Source organism: Drosophila arizonae, chromosome 3, assembly GCF_054131065.1.
Source record: "Drosophila arizonae isolate 15081-1271.41 chromosome 3, UAZ_ARI_1.0, whole genome shotgun sequence".
Taxonomy (NCBI): Eukaryota; Metazoa; Arthropoda; class Insecta; order Diptera; family Drosophilidae; genus Drosophila; species Drosophila arizonae.
In genome coordinates this window covers 22,234,048-22,250,881 of record NC_142923.1, presented here as the reverse complement: position 1 = coordinate 22,250,881, position 16,834 = coordinate 22,234,048, and the positions used below count along the sequence as shown (strand labels likewise).

Here is a 16,834-nt window from a genome sequence, read left to right as displayed (position 1 = left end):
TATGTGATTCATTCTTTATGGTTATTTGAACCACTTCTGTTCAAGTAAATATATGTGTGTTTGTTTTCACTAATTTCGATTCAAGTGAAACGGTATATCTCGAACTAGTTCCAAAATTGCATATATAATTTATTTCAAATATACTAAATAAATAAATTAATAAAAATTAAAATGATAAATCTTGAACTAGTTACAGTTGAACACATTCTCAAGTTTTCAATAATTTATTAATAAATTAAGAGATCTAAACTTGTTTTGAACTAGTTCCGACAGAGAACTAGATTTGTGTTTCTGGTACCTTTGACTTCACTTGTTTTGCCTAGCAGAATTGAACTAATTGGCATTGACTAGTTCCGTCTGCAGCTGGAATTGGTTGCAGAACCCATAACTAAATTTTCGATTGGACACACTTCAGGGGCACAGAGGAGAGAGATCAGCTAAGACTAATCCTAAACGCCTTGCAGACACGCCTCATCTGCCGCGCAGACTCCGCCACGGGAAACGCTCCGCTCAGGACGTGCTTTACTCACCTGGCAAATGCTGTGTGGCTTGCGGCACGCTCGCCTGCCGCTGGAGCCGTTGCAACTGCTGTTGCTGGAACGCATTGACCGCTGCACTGTTACCGTAGGGCGATTGCGGGCCGCCGCCAAAGTTTAGACCCACGCCCGGTCCGCTGCTGCCGTCGGGTGTGCTTCCGCCGCCGCCAGCCTGAGCCTGAAAGGAGTTCTGCCGCTGCAATGCCGCCGCCGCCGCCACTGCAGCAGCATTGCTGCCAACGGGTCCGACGGCGCCGGGCGAGTTGAGGCCGCGTCGTTGCTGGTTCTGCTGCTGCTGCTGTTGCTGCTGCTGCTGATACTGACGCGCAGGATAGTTGCTCTGGATATCACGAAACGACATTAGTGGCGCTTCATTGGGCATTGCGAATTCTTTGCTACTCACCTGCAGCTGCGCAATGAGCAAGGGATTATTGTGCTGCTGCAGTGAGCGTCCAGCATTGCCGGCTGGCAGCGGCCCGCCCGGTCCGCCAACAGCACCACCGCCAGCACCGCCCGGCCCCGAATTGCCGCCGGCCGAGGGCCACTGCTGCGGGCTGTTCTGCATGCCAGGCGACTGCAGGCCGGAGCCGCTGCCAAACGGCGTATTAGAACGTCCACCATCACCAGCCTGCTGCTGCTGTTGCAGGTAGGCCAACTGTTGTTGCTGCTGCGTCGTCTGCTGCTGCTGTGGCGACAATCGCTGCGCATTTTGAGCAAACTGCGCCACATAGACTGCAAAAGCAAAGAATTACGTTATTCAGCATTGATCTCAATATATGCTCGCTCGTCTCGATCCTTCAAACCTTGATTTGGCTGCGGACTGTAGGGCGCACTGCGTCCTGGGCTGAGCTGCTGCTGCATTAAAGTCTGTGCAAAGTTCGGACTCAGCTGTGCATCCGCTGGCAGATTGGTCCTCGAGAGCGACACATTCGGCGCCACAGTCGTGTTGAGCAATGAGCCAATGTTGTTAATGCCCGCATTGATGCCAGCTGCAAAGGAAAGAAAATATATTTAATATTGTGATTTATATAGTTGATCAATATAGTTGATCAATATATTGGATTTGTATTTTATATTTTATATTTTTTGTTTTATATTTTATATTTTATATTTTACATTTTATACTTCATATTCATATTTTATATTTTATATTCATATTTTATATTTTATATTTTATATTTTATACTTCATATTTCATATTTTATATTTATATTTTATATTTATACTTCATATTTCATATTTTATATTTTATTTTTCGTATTTTATATTTTATATTTTATACTTCATATTTCATATTTTATATTTTTTGTTTTATATTTTATATTTTATATTTTACATTTTATACTTCATATTTCATATTTTATATTTTATATTTTATATTTCATATTTTATATTTTATTTTTCATATTTTATATTTTATATTTTATACTTCATATTTCATATTTTATATTTTTTGTTTTATATTTTATATTTTACATTTTATACTTCATATTTCATATTTATATTTTATATTTTATATTTTATATTTTATATTTTATATTTTATATTTTATATTTCATATTTTATATTTTATATTTTATATTTCATATTTTATATTTTATATTTATATTTTATACTTCATATTTCATATTTTATATTTTATTTTTCGTATTTTATATTTTATATTTTATACTTCATATTTAATATTTTATATTTCATATTTTATATTTTTTGTTTTATATTTTATATTTTATATTTTATATTTTATATTTTATATTTTATATTTTATATTTATGTTTTATATTTTATATTATATGTTTTATGTTTTATATTTTATATTTTATATTTTACATTTATACTTCATATTTCATATTTTATATTTTATATTTTTTATTTTATATTTATATTTATAATTAATTTTACTCACTGGCATTTTCGGGCACCAGCAGCTGTTGGTTCTGCTGCTGCTGCAACAGTCGCTCCTTTTGCTGCTGCTGGCGCATGTTGCGCATCTGCTGATTGGGCAGCACAACACCGCCCCCGGGCGTGGCCACCGCATTCATGGGCCCGCGACCGCGCACCGAGTACATGGGCGGCGGACGTTGGAAGCCCTGATTGCGCATAGTCTCCAACAGCTGTTGCTGGCGCATTAAATGCTGCTGTTGCTGTTGCTGGGACTGCTGCTGTGGCTGGTGTTGCTGTTGCTGCTGCTGCTGTTGTTGCTGCTGCTGTTGATGCAGCACCAACATGCTGGGATAGGCAGGCGGCTGCAAATGCTGCTGACGTTGCTGCTGTTGTTGCTGCTGCTGCTGCTGTTGCTGTTGCTGCTGTTGTTGCTGCAAATGTTGTTGTTGCTGCTGCGACATGAGCAAATGCTTGTTCATCACGCCAAAGTTGGCTATTTCCACATCGAGCATCAGTGACTTTTGTATATCGCTGATAGCCGAAGCCTCTGAGGGAGCCGCAGGCACAATGGGCCTATCGTCCATATCGTCCATGGCGTCCATAACGCTGTCCAGCAGCTTGGAAAGCTCCGGATCGGGTATTGAGGTAGTTGCTGTGGTCGCCAGCTGCTGCTGCAGTTGCTGTTGCTGTTGTTGCTGTTGCTGCTGCTGCTGCTGCTGGTATGCCAGTTGCTGCTGCTGCTGCTGCTGCTGGCTGAGGTAGACATCGTTTTGCTGTGGTGTTGACTGTTGCTGCTGATGTTGTAGGTGGTGTTGTTGCTGCTGCTGCTGCTGCTGATGTTGTTGTTGCTGCTGTAGCTGCTGCTGCTGCTGTTTGCGCACACGACTATTGGCCGCTGCTGCCTTAGGACCCGCACTGCCTGCGCTTATCAAATTGCCCGGCGCAGCGAGCGAGCTGCTCACATTGTTCACCGTGGAGCTAGTGATATCCGGCAACGTTTTCACCAACGGCTGCTCCGGATTCGGTGCCTTGGGCAACTTTGGCGGATTCTGCAGCAATTTCGCGAGCATTTTGTTTTGGCTGCACAGCTTGCTGGGCTTGTCCTCGGAACGCTTGGCCGAGATGTCGTCGTCGGGCTCGTTCAGCGAACGCTTGCGGCTCATCGCCGGATCACTTTGGATTTTGAGCATGCGTTTGAGATCCTCGTTGCTCATATTGCCGCTACCGCCGGCGCCGCTGCCGCCGAGCATGCCATGCCCGCTGCCATGGCTGCCGCCATCGTCCTTCTGCAGCTGACGCATCAGTTCGCTTTGCCGCGCATTGTTCAGTACGCCGGAGCCACCGGAACTACCCGTGCCACTGCTGCCATCGTCCTCTTCGCTCTTCTCGTTCAACAGCTGCAACCAGAGACAGCAATTAGCAATCATGTTATAAATTCAGGAATTTGCAACATTTCGGCACTCACCTTGAGCAGCATCGGATTCTGGGAGTTGCCCGCCTTCTGCAGCAACGATGCGTTCGGGCCAACACGGCCCAGCGAGCCAAACATGCCCAGCTGACTCGCCTGGCCACCCATTTTGTAGCTGCCCGCCGGACCACCAATTGGCCCCAGATTCAGCTTATCATCCTCGCCGCACTCCTGCTTAAAGTACTGTAACGTAAACCCGTAGAGACAATTGATTTGATTAATATAGTTTCATCAAGCATTCAATGATATGGCTTAGTGAACTAGCTCACTGAACTGTTGATTCATTTAGATTGATTACGTAGAATCTTATGTTTCTATGTCAAAAGCTAGTTTGGGATAAATTGAGTCATTGAACGGTAGCATTTGTTCAGCTTTTTGGAACTAGGAATTTTTCAACTACCACTAAGCATAACAAATGATTTCATGTCTAAGCTCAATTTAAACTAGTTTATTAAGTGAAAACAATTACTAGCTATATTAATATATCCTTATAAATCAGCTGCTCATATAGCTAGCGGAACTAGTTCATAAAATATCTATAGGCATTGTTCAAGAAAACCTAGTTCATAAGAACTTTATAGTCTTAAAGGCAAATAGCAAGAGAAAGCAAATCAAATGGAACTCAATCTAAAGACTTTTCTTATTATTTAAAGCGAAAGCTTGAGAATTTTTACTGTATCGTAAACAAATAATAACAGATATTAAATTAAAAAAAAATTATATATATTGAATGAATAAAATATTATTATAAATACAAAGAACCTCCACGCCTCCTTTTGACTGCGTTTTTACTTTTTAGAAACCAAAAAAAGAGATAGGAACTTAAAGGATCTCAGGAATATTTTTAGTGTAAATATTACTTTTAATATAAGTTTTGTAAAATTCGCATAAAAATATAAGTAGCTAAGAAGAAGAATAGCAACCAAGGATCACAAGAACTCAGTTTAGCATTTTAGAGTCTCTTTACAAATTTTTATAGACCTGATAATATCTCGAATTGGAAGTATGTTAGGATTTATAAAATTTTCGCTAATTTTCATTGCTTAGAATATGGTTTTTAAGTATCAGATATAAATTTAGGATATTAGTTCCAAAGCTTTTTTCAGTCTTCCCTTAATATTCATATAGATTGATTGATAGTAACTAACAGGTGTTTCATTAAAAATTGACAAATCAATATGTGCAATATGTATATATATGTATGAGTGCAACATGCCTCAATGATTGAATGTGAATTGAATTATTGAATAGTCAATGAATAACGGATGAAGGACTCACCTTTTCATCATCCCCAAGGCCACCGCCGCCCAGACCACTGGCTGATTTGGTTAGCAGATGACGCAGTCGCTCCGATGATTCCTGCGGAAGTGTTTGTTGCTGCTGCTGCTGTTGTTGCTGTTGTTGCTGCTGCTGCTGCTGCTGTTGCTGTTGGCTGAGCAGCAAACCCCCAACGCCATTCGGCAGACCGCCGCCTATGAGCGCATTGTTGTTGCTGTTGCTGGCATTGTTGTTGCTGCTGCCTTGCTGTTGTTGCTGCTGCTGCTGCTGCTGCTGCTGCTGTTGCTCCTTGTCCGGCTTGGTGTCCGCCGGATCGTAGGAGTGAAAATTGGAACCGTAACTGCCGCCGGCCCCGGCGCTTGCATTCGATTGCGGCGAGGGCAAACTGGCTGCCGAATGGGACGACAATTGGTAGGGCGTCGCTGGCGAGGCGCATACGGCCGGACTGAAGCCATGCCCCGAGGGCGGACGCGGCGTACTCACGGGCGTCGCAACAGATGCCCGCGAATTGGGACGCGAATCGGACCAGCCGCCCACCCCACCGCTGGGATCCATGTCGAACGAGGAATGTGCAATATCAAACTCAAACGCATCGCTGCCATAAAACAAATGCTCCCCGGGCGCTGGCGATGCGGTGATCGCATTCACCAACATTGCCGCCGAATAGTTGGCCGAGGAGCCGCTGGCATTGCTCAGACGCTGCTGCATGCCGCTGCCATTGATGATGGCCGAGGTCATGAGCGGTCCGCCCACATTTGTGGTTTGTGTGTTGCTGCCATTGTTGTTGCTGCTGCTGCCGTTGTTGTTGTTGTTGTTGTTGCTGCTGCCGCTGTTGTTGTTGTTGTGCTGTCCACCGCCAACAAGGCCGCCCAACAGATTCGTGGGCAACAGCGCAGACGCCGCCGAGGATGTGGAGGAGCTATGCCCCAGCGCTTCCATCGAGAGCGTATTCACCAGCGAACTGGCCAGCGAGGCGCCCGGCGACATGGCGCACATTTGACTCAGACCTAAACCAACACCAGCACCACCAGCACCACCGATGCCACCACTGCCGCCCACTCCCGTATTATTGCTATTCATATCGTTCTCCGAATTGAGCAGCGTCTGCACGGACATTATGAAATCACTCTCGCCCGGCGTCTGATTGAGAAACAGTCTCGAATTGGCCTTCACATGCACATAGACATCAGGGGCACCGAGGCGCAGCCGAAATGGACGTGATATAACATTCGATATGGAGCCACCGCTGGCGGGACCACCCACCGAGCTGCCCGGCGAACGCACCGCCGTCGAGTCTTGAATATCGCGCAAATGCGACTTGAGCGTCGATAGATCGTGCGGATGGCATAGATCCTGCCAGAGGCGACCCACCCACGACTGCAGATGCTGCTTGAATGGCTCACGCAGCGCCGTCGCGTCCAGGCTGAGTATTTTCCCATGCCCGTCCAGCTTGAAGGTCATCTGCTCGATGGGCTGCTGATGCACATGCTGCTGCATATTGATCTCCAGCGGCGACTCGTCCTCCGGCCTGGTGATCAGGCACAGCACTGAGCTGCTCGCATCGGCGTCATCTGCAAATGCAACAGGTTTAGTTCAATTGTCCAAGTCTGATCTATGAAACGAACCATAGCCTAGTTTTGAGTATTGCTTTAACTGAAATGCATTGAAGATCATTTTATTGACATAATTTCAACTACTTTTTGAACTTCTTCTTTCCTTATCCCTAGTTTACTGCACTTTAAAACTCATAAGATCGAATAGTCTGAGTATACTCTATTTCAATATTTCCTATATTTCATATGAGTTTATTTAATTGTTTGTTTCTTATATGTTTTGGGTCTGTCTTTCAATCTGTCTTTTTTGCATAAATTATAGAACTCAGTTCTTTGAGCAATTTTGTATTATTTTAATAACTATATCATATATAAACATACTGACAGAAAGTAGAGCTAGTTGTATTCTATTATCTTTATCTCTGCATCTACACAAAAAAATTTTTTATTTATTTGGCTAAAGTCATAAATAGATTTGCTGTTGAATTGAATAATTTCTTATTATTTTCTCAGTTATCCTCATTTATATTTCAGAAAAGTAGAAGATATTCCATATTATCATCTCATCTTTGTATCCCTAATAATTCATTAATTAATTAATTATGTTGATATATATGATGATATATGGAAAGGTTTGTGCTTAATCGCTTTTTCCTACATAATTTAATAATATAATAATTTTAACTGTCGCGGCAAATCGATTTCTATGTATTCCGTATGATTCTTTTATATGTTTTATTCGTTTATAAGCTTTTCTAAATACTTTTCTCACTTTTCCCCATTCATTTTACCTAACCTTTCATTTGATTTATCTCTTACAAATTGTGCTTTCCCTGCTCCATATATCTTTTTATATGACTAAAGTAAATATTGGAAAAGAGATTTTTTTATACCCATTAATTATTATTAATTACTGGAATATTTACCCTTCTATTTTATTACCTCTTTATATCTCCCCTCTAATATTACTGATTTCCCGCTTCTTCAAAATCATTCTGCATTTAAGCAATACCCAAACCTAGACTTGCCATAGCTCTCAAGGACTCACCCTTCACTGGCGCCGCTATCAATACGACCTCTTCATACTTGTCCTGGTGTCCGGAAGGCCTGAGCGGCTTCTGGTCCATGGCATCGCAGTTGGAGGAGGTCTGTGTGGCCGGTCGTGTATCCTTGACTAGCATGCGCACCTTGGTGGAGATGCTGCGCTTCGATTTGGATGCTCCACCGATGTTGGCGCCTGGTCCCGTGCCAGCGCCGTTGCCAGCACTGGAACTGGAATTGGAACCAGCCGATTGCTGTGACGCATTGCCATTGTTCAGCTCATCGAGATCACCCCAGCCGCCAATTGAGCCGGCTCCAGTGCCTACACCACCGCCACCGCCACCGCCTCCTCCACCTCCACCTCCACCTCCGCCTCCTCCGCTGCCACTGCTGCTGCTGTACATGTTGTTTATGATCGGCTCCAGTTTGGCGTGATCCCCCGCATAGAGGTATCGGTAGAGAGGCTGGTGGAAGAGCTCCTGCTTCTCATAGCCGATCAGTTCGCGTATGTTCTGCGTGCAGGACTCAATGATGCCGTTAGCGTTCACCTGCAGCAGCACCCAGCCGACGGAGCTAATGTAATGCTCGAGCGCTTCAAAGTAAGCGGATATTTCAGGCACTTGACCGTTCAGCAGCGATGGCTCTGGCAATGGTGGCTCTGTTGATGAGACTTCGCCCTGTTGCACAGGGTGTATCGAGCAGTTATCGGTGGCGCAGCGTGTGCAGCGCGTTGAGGTTGCTTGTGGTTTGTGGCTATTGTTGTTGTTGTTGTTATTAGTATTATTATTGTTATTGTTATTATTATTGTTATTGTTGTTGGTCGTTGTTGTGGAGTTGTTGTTGTTATTATTGGTAGATGTTGAGGATATATCACGGCTTTGGCCTTTGTCACAAATATCACGATACTGTAAATTATGATAAGAGAAAACCATTTGAATTAAACCTGTTCTTAAATGGTTTGCTTTTAAATTTAAATTTTTAAATATCGATCATAAGTTATGAATTTATATTTCACCAATAATATTTCAAGTTATCTTAAAATAATTTATATTATAATATTTATTTAAATGGTTAATGCTTTTTCATATATTTTTTTTTTTTTTTTTTTTTTTGTATAAAAAAGTGTTTAATTAAATTTGTATTAATATATTCCTAGTATATTTGATATATTTTTTCAGATTTATATGTAGCAAACAATATCTCTTTGAAAGATATTTTTTAATTAATAATTTTTTTTTATTCAAACTCACTCAGCGCGCCTGCAACTCTATTTTCAAATTAAATGTTTACCATGCGGAAGTATTTTCGACAAAGCTTATTTTATGTACTACAGCAGAAACGAAAAAACGCAACAAAAAAACACCAAACACACAACGGAACAACAGCACAATAACAAAATTGAGCTACACTCAAAATAATTATTATAGCCTGCTTCGCGATCAACAGCAATTCCATCACTTGCTGTTGTTTTTGTTTGCGCAAAGCTTTCTGGCACGAGTAGTTGAAAAGGAGAGCGAGCCAAAAGCTCGTATTGGTCATCGTGCGTCGGCGTCGCGCGCTCTCAGCGTGTTTACACAATGAAGTGCAATAAACCGCATTTCATCTCATTTCTTCACTGTGCAAGTGTGTGCTCATAGATATGCATGTGTGTGTGTGTGTGTATTATATTTTTACTCCGCCACGCAAATTTTTGCGCGCGCGTTTGAGCTTTGAGTCATTGACACAGGCGACACACTCACACACAGATACGCACATACACATGCGCGAATGCAAGCACAGCATAATCACAACAAAAGTCAACAAGAGAACTCCCAATGAAAGCGCAATAATATGTTGTTGTTATTGTTTGCTTTGAAAAGTCTTAAGACGCAGTTCGAACGCATTGAAATTTCACAATTTTCACAGCACACTCAAGGTCAATCAACTTGAACGACGCATGTCAATGGCTCTATCCACTCACTCACTCACTCACTTTTATTGTATTGCATTTACATACATATTTACATGTGCGTGTAAATAAAGTAGTTTAGATTTAGTGCCGAATTACTCACTATCAGAAATGTGTACGAGAGAAGCAAAAACAATTAAAAATCACAGAAACGTTGCGCACACTCAGCACTGTCACAAAGTTGCCGAAATACTAAACACACATTTTTTGATGCAATTGTATTATTGTATTTTTAAAAAAATAAAAAGAGAAAAAGAAGAAGCAGAAACCCGAAAACACGGCAAAAATATACGAATACTACAACAAAGAAGGCAAAAGCTGACGAAGCGCTGCTCTCTATCTGACGCTCTCACGCTGTGTGCGCTGCTGCTGTTGTTCTTGTTGTTGCTGCTGCTGCTGTTGTTGCTCTCCAGACATTTGTTTACCGGCTCACGTGTGATACGTACGAATGCGTAAATGTGTTTGTATGACAGTGGCTGTGTGCCGCTATGTGTGTGAGCGTGTGCGTGTGTGTTTTGTTATCACCCATTGCCTTTGCACCTTGTGTGAGAGGGCGGCGAAGAAGCTGGCGCTGACGCTGCCACTGCTGCTTACTGTTGCTACTGCTGCTATTGTTATTATTATTTTTGTTCTTGTTGCTATTTTAGCTGCTCTTACTGTTGCACACAAATAAACAATAACAACAACAAATATGAAATTGCGAAGTGCGACGTCATCGCCAAAAAACAAACGCAGTTCGTTGATCTGCCAGTGCAATCGCGCAGAGCTCAGAGCGCAGAGCGAGCTTTTACTTCTTTTTGTTTGGAAGGAAGCTTACATCTGTGTCAGTGAGTACAATTGTATACGCCTGTGTGTGTATTTGTCTGTGTGTGTGTGTGTATGTGAGCCAGCCAACCAGGAAAAGTTGCTCAACCAACGGGCACATAAAATATTCTTTTTTTTTTTCGGGGTGAAGGCACTCCGAAAATATCAGTCAAATGATAAAATAAACAACAACAAGAACAACACAAACCGGGGCATGCAATGACGAATATGTCTAAAACGTGTCTGGACTTTTTGTTCTTTATATGCACGAGTGTGCGTGTTTTTTTCTTTTTTCTTTTTTTTTGCGGGCTTTGGCCTGTAGCTTCAATTGATCGCATCAGGTAATGTGCGAATTTTGAGAGAGCTTTGGAAAAAAAACGCAGATGCAAAGCAAAGCAGACGAACACAGCAACCGAAAGCAAGCCAAAAGCTGAAACAGATCCCAACACAATAAAAGGGGTAAATACCATCTGCGTATGGCAAAACAATGAGAGCGTCTCGTTTTCACAATACAAATAAAATAGTGGATGGATGAGGGAAGTGTCGCCAGCAATCCAAAATTAATGAACATCCAACTGTGCTCAAATGATAAACTTGCAGAAATTATTCTTAAAAAATAATAATAATAATTGATAGCTCACTTTTAAGTGCTATAGCTATAAGTTCTATCACAATGTTTTCTAGCAAGTTCTAGGTGGAACGCAGTTAACACACTAAAGTTGCCAAAAAATAATATGGAATTGAATTGAGCCTCACACTTACACTCACCCACTTTTACTCACTCACGCACACGCACACGCACTCACGCCCTTACGTTCTCACTCACTCTCGGCTAGCAGCTGAGTGAAAATGGCTCGCTGAGTGACAGCAGCGACAATTTAACTGACTAAGCCCGGGCGCAAGCAGCGCTTTCAGCTCTCCATGCGCTACTGAGCCGAACTTAAGCCACTGTCGGGCGAAATAGGCGAACAAAACAGAAACGCAACTGAGACTAGAGGTCGGCGTAGAAGTAGCTCAGAATATGCAATGGCTTTCCGAATAGTTGTAAGCGGAGTGTAAAAGCTTTCGCTGGCAATATATGTGAAGGTTAAAGCTTAAGATTTCATGTGAATTATTTAAGTAAATATTTAGAGCTTGAGTTACAATTAAAGTACTCAAACTTTAGATAAAACCACAAGATGTATAGTATACTACTTGGTAAATATTTTATAATAAACATATTTTATGTAAACATTTAAGCAAATGTACAATTTTTACAATTCATTGGTAAATGTTTTATAAAAAATAAATTGAAATATTCAAGCAAATGTGCAGAACTCAAAGAAGTTGAATAAAGCCTCAAATCAATTAGTTTAGTTCACTAGCAAAAACTTTTAAATTAATTATGTATATTTAAATCAAAAGCTAAAACTTCATCACATCCACATAGTAAATATTTTCTAGTTATAATAAATAATTGGACTAAAAGCTTTTCAGTTTAATTATGTTAAATAATGAATGCTCATAATTGCCTAACTAAATTAATTCAATATTTATTTAGCTGGCTACCTTAATAATTTCAAATTAGCTTAGCTCGTATAGCTTCCGCATCAGAGCGACATTTAACTGAATTTATATATTATTAATTTGTCACTTTGTAGAGGGAATACCCCTAATTGGTAGCCAGCCATATGCTAACTCCTATTAATTGCGTTAACTTGTGCTTAGCTTACAGGCTGCACAATTAAATAAAATTATTATGTATTATGTATTTTGTTTTAACTTTGTTGTTTTTTGCCTTTTTTGTTTTTTGTTTTCTTTTTCGTTGAATTTTGTTTTTGAAGTTCGGCAAAGCGTGGCGCTTATGATTTGCATAATAAAGTACTTAGGCTACCTGAAACCAATAAAAGAAATACACACACACACATACACAGGGAGAGCGAGAGCGAGAGAGAGAGAGCAAAAGCACAAGCCTAAAATAACATGACGAGAATGAACCGCGTATCGCTGTCAATGGAAACATAAATAAATTTATGTAAATTGAATAAAAATATTAATTAAATTCCTCTTGCAGACCAGCAAAATACAAAAAGGCAAAAAAGAAAGAAGAACAAATAAGAACGTTGTAGTCGGGTATTACCGACTGCAGATTACTCATTCACGGCCCAAACGCTGCCTAATTCATTGTACGATCTTTTGAATTTCTAACTGCAGTTTTTCCCGATTTACCACGCCCCCATGGGGCATAGACTTACCCACCATATCTTTCTGATCTTAGTTTATCGAAGGTATTTATAGTCTTTAGCTTCAATTCGGACAGACGGCAGGACGAATGGAAAGGCAGACATTGCACGAAACCAATATACTCATTTCATTTTCGTGAATGAGTATAAAAACAAAGTAAAATAAAATTACGTCAGTCGAAAAGTCTCTATGGGCTCCATAGCTGCCCTCTGTTTTTGCTCTCCCTCTCTCTCTCTGTCGCTCTGCCTCTTTCTCTATCTAGCTCTCTCAGTGGCCGTGTTTCATGCGTATTATTATTTTAATCTTCTTTGCGGTTTGAAAATAATTGCTTTTTAATTGAAACGCGGGTGTCGCCAAAATACCAAAAGACAAGAACAACAACAGCAACAGAAGTGCATAGAAATTACATTGGGGATTTGTCTATCCTAATTGATCATTAGTTATTCCGGTCAGAGGCCCAGGGTTCACGTCGCTTGCTCCACGACAACTTGTTCAACATTTTGCTTATTAGTTTTGTTTGATGAGTTTTTTGATTGATTGTCGAAGTTGTTGTTTTTGTTGTTGCTGCCGTTATTAGTTTTGCATAATAACCTTGCGAATTGAAGCCATCTTCTTGAGTTTGACTTACCGTTCGAACCACTTGATTTAATATTGCCGCCTTATCCGGTTTCGTTGATGTCATATCTCCACGTTTATTGAGCTGCAGAAACTCGGAGAGCTGCTCAATGTAATTGTTTTCCATTTCCCGACGTCGCTTCTCATTGTTGCATTTGTTTATTTGTGATTGCGGCTGTAAAAACAAATATTTCAATTTGTTTAAAGTAAGTTTTAGGAGGCGATTAAAGAGCTGTATTCTATTATTATTTAGTTTATATTATTTATTATAATTATTCATGCAAAAACTTTATCTATTGACATGAACTGGAAACGTTTTGATTAATCTTTGTATTTATACAAGTTTAAAAGCTTAAATTATTTTAATTCAAACCTCTTTTAAAAGTACTGTCTATATATATTTATAAAATTATATTCAATATGTCTATATACGTATATATATGTATAGCGATTGTACTTGATATAAAAGTTTCTTCAGCAACGATTATTTTAGACAAAGAATAATAAAAGCGCGTAGATTACATGTAGAATTATTCAAGACTAAAACCTTTCTTTATATAGCTGATAAAAAAAACCTATGATGATAATCATAAATGGTTATGCTGAATTTTTTTAGATATTTTAAGATAGATAAGTAGTGGCTTTCCTAACTGTAAACTCAAAAAAAAAAAATAAATAAATAAAATAAAAAAATAAATAAATAAATATAAACTTTTTTTCAAATAATAACAACGTTTATATTGCAGCTGAATTTCTGCTAAATCATTATTATACTATGAATATACTTGGGCAAAAATACTTGAAGTCTGCTAGATATTTCTTTGCTGCTGCATTAAGCTTTGCAGTAAATTTCATGCTAGAATAATAAAACTGTATGCCCTGAAATTCGTAATTCAGTCATTTTCTATTCAAAGACTTTAAGCTAAATAAAAACATCATATACATACATCGTATAAAGCTTTAATAAACTTGAAAGCAATTTTAAAGTTGCTAAATTAATGAGAAACTAAATAACAATAGACAAAATAATAGAAAAAATATTTTATTACATTATTATTATAACTGACTTGAGAACGGGATTTTTCTTTAAGACTGTTAACATTTTTGAGTTGGCTTTGAAGCTTCCTAGACTTAAATAGGACTTATATTTTATATTAATACTCGTTTTAAACATTTTCTTCTGAATTTATAGCGAGAATTTAAAAAATGGTCTGTTTCATAATATACATTTTTGCAGTTATTTTAAATATAGCTTTAATCGTAAAGCTCGTTTATACAATATACAACTTTTTACAAAAAAAAAAAAAATAAATAAATAAATAAATAAAATAAAATAAAATAAAAAAAATTCAGTTTTCATCGTAGTTTTAGTTTTTTTGATAGCTAATCTATTATAGTTCAGGTATTTATTGTGCAGACATAATATTACAGATTATTTTTAGTCATTAATACTTACCAAATTAATTTTGGTATCCGTCTTGCGACGTATCTTGCGACCCGGCGTCGCAGAGTTAGCAGGAATCGGCGATGCCACCGCGTTCATAATGGCCGATCGCTGCAATGCAGCTGCAATGTGCGCCGTTGCGGCAGCAGCTGCCGCTGTTTTGCTATGATGCGAATGATGAGAGTTGAGCTGCGGCTGCTGCTGCTGCTGCTGCTGCTGCTGGTGCTGCTGGTGCTGTGGATGATGTTGCTGCTGGTAGAGCAGTTGCTGCTGCTGTTGCTGCAGGGTGAGCAGATTGTTGGCAGTGAGCAGATTGTTGGCAACTGCTGCTGGCGAGGGTGAGGGGGCTGTGGGTGAGGTCGTGGCGCCTGCAACACCAGCGCCTCCGCCACCCGCTGCCGTTGCGCGCTGCAGTGGCGTGCTGGGCGCCAATCCGTGCTGCAGCTGCGCCACTGGTGCCGGGAGGGGGCCGGGGCCAGTTACCACGCTACCGCCAGTGGCTGCGATTGTAACGGCTGCGGTCGCAGCGGCCGGTGATGAGCGCGGCAGATTGCAAACTGAGTGGTTGCTGTTGCTGCTGCTGCTGTGGTTGTTGTTGCTGTTGTGCTTGTTGTTGTTGCCAGCGAGAGCTGCTGCGTTTGTTCCTTTTGTTGTTGCTGTACCTGAGGCCCAATGATCTGGTAAGTCACCTGGGCTAAGCCTGCGAAAGAGCAGAAAATAGAATAGTTGATTAGTAGACGATTTCATTTTTAGCCTTTTTTTATTATTTAAATTTCTGATTTTGGCAAAGTTTTGACCTTGACCTCATTTCTTGACTTTGCCCCACACACACCTTAGGCAGCATGCAAATGCCTTGCAAATAGGCCTCAATTACGAGCTAATGTGCTGACTCGATTACAACGCCATATTATCAAAGGCATTTGCATTTTGTGAATTGCATAGAGAGGCGAACATTTTGATTTGTACCTAAAATATAAGGATATCTCTTGGGAGATATTCAGATATTGTATATTCATTTCTGTTTATATTTAGTTTATGTTTATGTAGAGTTATTGTAAACTCAATTTATTTCATTTTAAGAGCTGATTTTCATAGAGATGCTCACAAATTGATTTATGTTGGATAATTTTATATACAATATATATTAAAATATTTCATAAAATTTGTTCACATAGAAACATTCTTATATTTCTTTCCTTAGTTTAGCTTCTTTGCTTATCTTAAAATTCAGCCAATCTGTTTACCGCAATCTGATTTTTATGTTAATTCTGGAAGAGAAGCTCAAGTTTTGTCTTATGCCAGGGCTAAGCTAATTATATAGACATACACAATGTGTTTTATATTCCATAACAATTTCTATTTTTTTTTTTTTTTTCTTTTAACTTTATAAGTCCTTGCGAATCGTATAGAGCAGCTCATCCATTGTTTGATGCCTAAGGTAAGCTCCTTAAAATTATATACCGGGAATTTTGTTTAAGCATAACTGTTTATAATAAAAATAGACTCCTTCTTGTGAATCGCCTAGAGAGGCTCACATTTTGCTCTAAAGGCATATTTATAAGACTTCTTAGAGTTCTTCTTTAAATACCCATAATTAAAATGTCTATTTTGGGAAACATTTATGCATTGGCAATTATCACGAAATAATTTATAATATTATTATTATTTTTTTTTTTCACAGGTAAAATACAGTTGCTGCCCGCCCGCTGACTTAGGCAAATTATTTGGCGTGGAAATCTTTTGCAGCACCCGGTGCAGCCGTCACCCACACGTTGTCACGCCCACCGCAACGTGAGTGAAATTAATGCTGTCAGTTTTGGTTGCTTCAGCCCGGAACCGCAACTCGGTCCAAATGCCTCAAACAGATCCACCCAGAGCCCAGAGCTCAGTTTTTGGTCTTGTCGCTGTCTGCGCCATTCAAGTGGATATCAGCGTCATAAACATTTGTCACATTAATATTGTGGTTGTTCGTCCTCATCATATTCTACTTCTTCTTCTTCTCCTTACAGTTCTTCTTGCCGCTGGCGTTGTCATGGCTGC

At 40.0% G+C, this 16,834-nt stretch overlaps 1 protein-coding gene across 3 annotated transcripts in view; it reads right to left on the bottom strand.

Annotated features, from left to right (window-relative positions):
- The window catches only part of tai (basic helix-loop-helix family member taiman), a 123,091-nt gene that overhangs the window by 7,585 nt on the left and 98,672 nt on the right, over positions 1-16,834 (bottom strand). For 2 of the 3 annotated variants that reach the window (XM_089463328.1, XM_089463329.1), the window contains exons 3-11: positions 14,807-15,494; positions 13,364-13,525; positions 7,768-8,665; positions 5,167-6,737; positions 3,886-4,071; positions 2,443-3,817; positions 1,340-1,525; positions 940-1,268; positions 531-876 (exon numbers count right to left, since the gene is read on the bottom strand). In XM_089463328.1, coding sequence (XP_089319454.1) covers positions 531-876; positions 940-1,268; positions 1,340-1,525; positions 2,443-3,817; positions 3,886-4,071; positions 5,167-6,737; positions 7,768-8,665; positions 13,364-13,525; positions 14,807-15,494 — 5,741 coding nt within the window. Of the gene's footprint in view, positions 1-530; positions 1,269-1,339; positions 1,526-2,442; positions 3,818-3,885; positions 4,072-5,166; positions 6,738-7,767; positions 8,666-13,363; positions 13,526-14,806; positions 15,495-16,834 lie in introns of all 3 variants that reach the window. The other variant, XM_089463327.1, reaches the window with a different exon arrangement.